This window comes from Triticum dicoccoides, chromosome 2A, assembly GCF_002162155.2.
Source record: "Triticum dicoccoides isolate Atlit2015 ecotype Zavitan chromosome 2A, WEW_v2.0, whole genome shotgun sequence".
NCBI classification, from domain to species: domain Eukaryota; kingdom Viridiplantae; phylum Streptophyta; class Magnoliopsida; order Poales; family Poaceae; genus Triticum; species Triticum dicoccoides.
Window position 1 is genome coordinate 69,767,812 of NC_041382.1, and position 7,748 is coordinate 69,775,559.

General features: G+C 50.3%; 2 protein-coding genes across 2 annotated transcripts; one reads left to right on the top strand and one right to left on the bottom strand.

The window, feature by feature from the left end:
* Window positions 1-263: 263 nt before the first annotated feature.
* On the top strand, window positions 264-2,687 carry LOC119353323 (DNA-directed RNA polymerases II, IV and V subunit 8B-like). Its single transcript, XM_037619921.1, has 4 exons — window positions 264-384; window positions 823-980; window positions 1,153-1,256; window positions 2,311-2,687. The coding sequence occupies exons 1-4, from the start codon at window positions 312-314 to the stop codon at window positions 2,420-2,422; spliced, it is 447 nt and encodes a 148-aa protein (XP_037475818.1). The 5' UTR covers window positions 264-311; the 3' UTR covers window positions 2,423-2,687.
* Window positions 2,688-2,943: 256 nt separating this feature from the next.
* Window positions 2,944-7,742, bottom strand: LOC119353321 (UDP-glucuronic acid decarboxylase 4-like). The gene is made up of 5 exons (XM_037619918.1): window positions 6,936-7,742; window positions 6,693-6,772; window positions 6,376-6,459; window positions 4,782-4,856; window positions 2,944-3,590 (listed from the first exon to the last, which is right to left on the bottom strand). The coding sequence occupies exons 1-5, from the start codon at window positions 7,705-7,707 to the stop codon at window positions 3,276-3,278; spliced, it is 1,326 nt and encodes a 441-aa protein (XP_037475815.1). The 5' UTR covers window positions 7,708-7,742; the 3' UTR covers window positions 2,944-3,275.
* Between the last annotated feature and the right edge of the window lie 6 nt (window positions 7,743-7,748).

Consider the following 7,748-nt stretch of genomic DNA (forward strand, 5'->3'; position numbering starts at 1 on the left):
CTCTCTCCCTCCTTCTACCGGCCCGGCTCGCCTGGCCTCGCCTCTCCTCGCCGCCGTCGGGCCCGACCGATCCGTGGGCGGGCGTGGGTGCTTATTCTCGGCTTCTTGGGGGGCCAGGCTGCGCCGCTTCTTGATTTAGGATTCAGGGGCCGCTTTTTCTTTGTCTGTTTGGAGAGCGCGGGTTAGGATTCACTTGTGTGGATTATCTGAGAACCACAATCGGCAGGATGCTAGGGTTGCTGTGCTCTCTCTTAGTCTTATCAAGTTTATTATTGCATAACTGAAGTTCGTGCTCTCCTTGGGCAGGAAAAATGGCCGAGCATCTCTTCGAGGACATCTTCCACGTGACCAGGATCGACCCCGATGGCAAGAAGTTCGACAGAGGTAATTCGCCCTGGCTGTTATGCATGGTGAATTTACAGTTACTGTTCTACTGCGCGGTGCTTTGCTCCGCCGAATCATGCTGCTCATTATGCCTGTCCGTCTCTTGGAGTTGCTGCTAGCAGTTACTACCTAGCAACATAATTTATCATGGTTCAAAAAAAGCGCTTGGCGTTAATTGTGCGCTTCGCCACCGCCTTGTGCTTTTCTGACCAAAAGCACATGCTTGTGCGCAATTATGTGCAGATTAAGTGCAAGTAAGCGCTAGGCCTTTTGAGATTTAAACCTTGGAATTTATTTATGCCTACCCAGTTCGCAGTGCTCTACAATGTTTGGAATCCTGGACTGTTAACACTTAACATCATAGCGACACTTTGTGCAACCTCGTAGCTGCAGATGATTACTGAACCGAAACATTTACCTTTCCACATCGGTGTGCAGTTAATCGCATTGAGGCTAGAAGTGAGCAGTTGGAGATGTACATGCAATTAGATATCGCAACCGATGTCTACCCAATGCATATGGGTGACAAGTTCACCATGGTTTTAGCTCCTACACTGAATCTGGACGGGACCCCAGACACTGGCTACTATACACAGGTAACATGACCTGATTCTTCTTAGAAGTTTGATCATGAAATAATTTGGCAGCTGAATGATGTGATAGTTGCCTAAAATGTTGTTATTGTCTTACATGGACTTGTCTTCGTGGAGGACGCATGTTTAGGGGCTGATACCCAGGAAGCTCATGTTATTTCTTTCCTTCTTTCAGGCTGGTAGGAAAACACTTGCTGACAAGTATGACTATGTCATGCATGGAAAGCTTTACAAGATTTCAGAGGACAATTCCAGCAAGGATAAAGGACCTACTAAAGTGTATGACTTCTCTGAACTCTAGATTAGTGATTTTGTGTGGGTTTTTAATCTTGCAGGATTTGATTTATGCGATATGTTTGAGTAATATATGATTTAATGTGGGATTGATTTCTTACCTTCATATAGCTGATGAAGAATTTGCCCTATAACCATGTTGCTGAAGCTCATGAGTTTGAGAGTACATAATGATTCTCTTATTTGCCCTTCAGCTCCTTAATCCTAGCTTCTTAATATGTTCAAAAAAAATCCTAGCTTCTTAATGCATGTCCATACAATCCTGTGTGGGTGGGGGAGGGGTGTTGAGATTGCTTGATGCGCGTATTACTGAGTAACCTGGTGAATATACTCCAATATAAGGGGTGGTGTTTGAGATTGCTTCCTTTGAGTGTTAGTGAGTAACCTGATGTATACATGGTCAAAGATAATGGGTGGGTGGGGTGGGGCAGTTCAAATTCCTTGATGTAATTGTAACCTAGTGTATATACATGGTCCAAGATAAGGGGTTGGTTTTGGGATTGCTTAATTTGATTGTTACTGAGTAGCCTGATGCTATATACACGGTCCAAGATGAAGCTCGGCTGTTTTCCCTTGAAATGTTAGTACAAATGAAATAATGCCATGGGCATCTGGCTGTTCTCATGTGGAAATCTTTGGTGCAACTCATAGTCTCATACAAAGAGCAAAGTTCCATCTGTTGAAGGGCTGATTGAAGGATTTGGTTTTACATATTTGATATTCCTCGCTTATAGTTTGTACTTACTAGAAATATTGTTAAATATCTGCAAAAGGAGCTCATTTTTCTTATGAAATGGATATAGGTGTGTTGACGGTCTTTTCTCGTTTTTGAGCCATATATAAGCATGCTTGGCTAGTTGTATTATGTGAATCACACATTCACACCATGCAGTAGAAGTGCAACTCAGAATGCCTATTTTTATATCTCAAACCGAACCTACACCTTTTACACCTGTATATCTCAAACTCAACCAAGTGATTTGACCAATTCACTCGTGCAACTATTCTAATGATTTTACCCACCTTTTCCTCTCTCCAGGGAGATCTATGCATCTTTTGGCGGCCTCCTGATGTTGCTCAAAGGCGATCCTTCAAGTGCTGCTAACCTCGAGCTGGATCAAAGGCTGTTCCTCCTCATCCGGAAGGTGTAAGCGTGTAATCTACCGGATAACCAGTGCTTGTAGTTCACTCAGGGCTATACCAAGCCTGTGATTGTTTGGATGCTAATCGTCCTGCACCCTTATGTACTCTTTTGGCGGTAATATGACTAGATTGGTACCATTCTCTGTAGCTTATTCCTGTTCCCCTGGAGCGCATTATGCGTGTTACTAACTTATGTTGTCGATGTTCCGGGTAAATTACGATGCTGCGTGAATGTTATCTTTGGTAATAATTATTATCACTGTGTGAATGTGATGCTGGTGGTCCGGTTCTACTGCATCTTTGTTTGTCTGAACTTCGCGCACCCATATCTTGAACCAAACCTCCAGCAGGTGAACACGCATGGTGGATAGCTGCTGCACATGTTTGGATTGGTTTCAAAATTCACGTGCCATTTCCTTCCTGGCCTTCACGTACACGAGCAGAAGCATTTACTGGCAAATGCTATTATCTTTGCTCGTCTGAACTTTGCACAACCAAATCTTAAACAGGGTGGTGATGCAATTAACCATGAACCAGTAAGTGGGTCTCTGATTATATGAAACATTGGCCCTCCTTTGTAGCAGTAGGTAGTATAGAGATCAACTTGGAAAATTCCCAACATGATGTAAAATTAGAAGAATGCGAGCAAACGAAGCTAACTACTTCACCCATGATACATGACGCTAAGAAACTACACAGTGGATATGATGGTGTATATTCCCCGGTTTCATTCATTCATTTCCGGTATCCCTGCTGTTACTTTCACATGTTTCTTCCTCCCCCCTCAACAAATCCATCCTACATAACAAGATGATGAAATGGCACCGCCCCGCGGCGCGGCGGTGCGTCGACGGGCGATCACTACTCGGCGCCGTCGGGCTGCTGCTGCTGCTTCTGGTCGCCGAAGATGCGGGCGCGGAAGTCCTGGACCATGAGCGGGAGGCCGTTCCGGAGCGCCACCTTGGGCTCCCACCCGAGCAGCTCCTTGGCCTTGGTGATGTCGGGCTTGCGCTTGTGCGGGTCGTCGGCGGTGTTTGCCCGGAACTCGATGCGCGCGTTGGGGTCGATGGTGTCCTGCACCACCTTGGCCAGCTCCAGCATGGTGAACTCCCCCGGGTTCCCCAGGTTGAAGGGCCCCACGTGCTCCCCCTCCATCAGCTTCATCAGACCCTCCACCTGCACCATCACACATGCATTAGACACTGTAACAAAACACTTCCTTGGTAAAACCAGAATATATTCACCCATGGATGCCATGACACTGAGCTCTGAGGTACCAATCTGGCAAGGACGACGGCATGGACGTGACATGACACGGCACTCTTGGTCGATGGAACAGTGGTGACTCGTCGTGGTTCAACGACAAAGGGGCTCGATCATGCTGTTCCCGGGAGGCAAAAAGGGTGATGGAGATGTTGCCGTGTCCATGGGCAGCAACAGTGCACCAACCAGTTTGGAAACACCTGCACCTGCGTGCGTGGTTGGTCCAGATCGATGCGTACGGTGCGCCATCTGCCTCGGCCGTCCGTTAACGACCCTTCGTTCGTGCAGTTTCATCTAAATTACACATTGCTTCCCGTCGAAGTCGAAGCAGCAACGTACGGTACGGGAGAGAGAGACCACACTAGCGGTAGCACAGGGCACAGCGATGCAAGAGGTCCACGGCCTCGGCCGGGACAATTACCGGCGAGGCCCAGCTGATGATCTCGGTCCGTGTCAGTAGGGTACGTGGTCCAAGGCCAAAGCCGAAAATGCTAGCAACTCGGCGACTCTGTACTTGAGTAGGCAAGGCAGGCACCAGCGCCAAATGGAAAATGGTTGGGACTTGGGCCACCCCGACCTAACCGACGTAGCAGCGCCACAGCCGCGTGCCGTTGGGAGCACGGACGACGGACGGACGGACGACTGTAACAGCACCCACGTACGCATTCGCATCTCTGGACTGGAGACGCCAACACGTGTAGCTAGGTGTAGCATTGGCATGGCAGCATCAGAACATCTACATCCTGACGCTTCAAACCGGCCTCAAACGTCCATCCGATCACGACAATTTAACCCAAACGGGCGTCTCAAACATGCCTCGAACGCCCAGCAAAATGGAGAGGAAAAAGGTTGCATTGCAAAGCAAACTGTGCTACCATGATCGAGCACATGCGAATCAACCGCAACTGAATTAGCTTAGCCTCAGCTGCACGGTCGATGAACCAACCGATCGATTAATGAAAGCCGTGCTGCTGTTGGGGCTTGTATAATGGAAGGGAAAAGCATGCGGCGGAGCCACCAGCAAGGGAACGTGCGTGCGTGTGCACATGTGAATCTTGACTTGTGGCCGGCGATGTGTGCTCGTTGGTGAGAGGGAGAGCTTACCAGATCGGAGACGTACTGGAAGCTCCTCGTCTGCTTGCCGTCGCCGTACACCGTCAGGGGCTCCTTCCTCAGCGCCTGCACCAATCAATCATAAATCAACCCAGTGTCACCATATATTAGCAGTTGTTTACATCACACACGTACACCCCGTGCATATACATACAGTACACCGATGCTACCTACATCAACCAAAAATCAATCGACACAATGTCACCATTAGCAGTTGTTAACATCAAGGACAAAATCGTGCCATGCCTATGCGCTTTCACTGGCTAAGCACCGCTGGTTTCTTCATCTAGCCGTGTGGGTGTGGGTGCGCGACTGATCTTCGTGCTAATGTTATCATCTCTTCCACCACACACACACACACATGTAACTTTGGCGTGTAAAGAATCGTGTCAAATTCATAATAAAGCAGGTTTTAACTAGGGGGGTGGTTCGTGTCAGCTGCTTGGGATTAAGAAAATGAGACTTGGAATTAAGAAAATGAGCTTTGGAACGTGGCGTCCACTTGTCAAAGTTTCTCCATCTAGCTTAATTTAATTCTGCGCTGCTTTTGCCACGCACAATAGCACGTGGTTTGGACCCTGGGACGAATCAACAAACCAAACACTTGGTCCGCTCATTGCGTGTGTGTCCCCCCATCAGCAAAGCCTAGCTAGCCAGAGGATAAACGAAACAAGAAATGATGAATCATGTAGGTAGAAATTTCCTAAACAAAAATCTACGAGTCTAGGCAAAGGGGGAGGGTTTATGTCTTCCCCGATAACCGGCACTCCTGACCAAAAGTTTGTATGCGCTACATTATGAAACAGAGGAGTATCACTGAAGACTATTTTTTGGAGTATGCGTGGTGGTGTGTTGCTCGGTACAGTGCCATCCCGCGTGTCCATCTGGCCTCGCGTGCCCGTAGTGACTTATTATTTCCATAGGCTCCATAAGCGGATGGAAATAAGCTCTTAACATGCTACACCCGCAAACCCCTGACACATGGAACACGACCTCACAAAGATACCACCAAGGCCCCAACGGAAAGCGGGAGGCTTTTATGCCTTCGACGATAAACGTTATCATCGATGGCGACTATTTTTGGAGCATCCGTGGTGGTGTGTTGCTAGGTGCAATGCCGCCTCGATCGCGTGACGCAACTGGCCTCGCGCGACTGCAATGACTCTATTATTTCTTAACTAATGCACTGCCTTTTGAAAAAAGAGTATTTTTGAGGTAGTATGTCACAAATGAACAACTAGAAGAAACTAAAGCTATATGATGAACAACTAGAAAACACAAGTAGAGTAATATAGAATGGTACTACTGACTCGGTAGACTTGCATGCATGTGGGGCTGCGGGTTCACCGGCGCGCTAGATGGGAATGGAAGTTTACAAATTACAAGATCGAGGTAGCATACCACTAATCAATTCCTATCGTAGATCTAGATCGAAAAAAATGATAGTATTAGACTAGTGCTAGTGGGAGAAGCCTAGCTACGACTAAGCCAAGTAAAGCGGGAAAAAAGGGAAGTTACGTGGAAGCGTGCATGCTTGTGCATGGGTAATTAGTTACAGCAGTCGCAGTAGGTTACTCTTTCTCACCTGAGCGACGAAGTTGCTGACGACCCGGCCATCGTCGATGCACATGCGCGGCCCGTAGGTGTTGAAGATCCGAGCGATCCTCACCTGCCAGCACTCACAAAGATTAGTTACAGTCAGTTAACCTTGCTAAATTACCCTAATTATCTTTGTTTAATCTCTACATTTGCATGATGATCCGATGCTAGTAATAGCTGCCATGATTATCATTTTTTGCCTACTAATAAAGGAAAGAAAAGGTGCAGAGGATGCTTTCGTTTCCAGCAAAGTCGAGGTTGCTGAGTGAGTGGCGAATGATTAAAGCAGGGCCGGGCACGAACCTCGAGGTTGGCGCCGCGGTGGTAGTCCATGGTCAGCGTCTCCGCCGTCCTCTTGCCCTCGTCGTAGCAACTCCGCACGCCTGCACAAATACTTCTGTTCAGAAAGAGGAGAGGACGACGGCAACATTTCTGTCTTTTTCCCATGCATCCCGTGTGCTCCCACAGATAAACGAGGACGGCGGCGATGGCGGCGGCGGCTCTAGATAGGATAGGATAGGAGAGAAGATAGATGTGGTGACGTACCGATGGGGTTGACGTTGCCCCAGTAGGTCTCGACCTGGGGGTGCTGGAGGGGGTCGCCGTAGACCTCGCTGGTGCTGGTGAGGAGGAAGCGCGCGCCGACGCGCTTGGCGAGGCCGAGCATGTTGAGCGTGCCCACCACGTTGGTCTTGATGGTCTTGACGGGGTTGAACTTGTAGTGCACGGGGGAGGCCGGGCAGGCGAGGTGGTAGATCTGGTCCACCTCCAGCAGGATCGGCTCGACGACGTCGTGCCGGATCATCTCGAAGTTGGGGTTCCCGGCGTGGTGCGCCACGTTCTCCTTGCGCCCCGTGAAGAAGTTGTCGACCACGATCACGCTGTCCCCGCGCGCCAGCAGCCGGTCCACCAGGTGGCTGCCCACGAACCCGGCCCCGCCGGTCACCACCACCCGCAGGCCCTTGCGCTTCAGCCCCAGCGGCACGCGGCCGTGGCGCCCGCCGGTGCCGGACTCCTCGAACGCCATCCGTCCCCCGCCGCCCGACTGGTACTGCCGCGACGCCAGCCCCACCGCCGCCAGGTGCGCCACGCTGGTGGACGGGGTGGTGGTGGTGGTGGAGGGGGAGAGGAGGAGGAAGAGGAGGGTGGCGAGGGCCATGCCGACCAGGGAGAAGACGAGACGCTGCTCGCCCAGCACGTACCGGAGCGGCTGCGGCAGCTGCTGCCTGGTCCGCGGCTTGCTCTCGGCCGCGCCGTGCGCGCCGTCGGCAGCCGCCGCCGCCTGCTGGCCGCGGTAGGTGAGCTCGGAGGACGCCATTGGCCTCGGCCGATGGGATCGCGTGATCTCTCGGCTCCTGA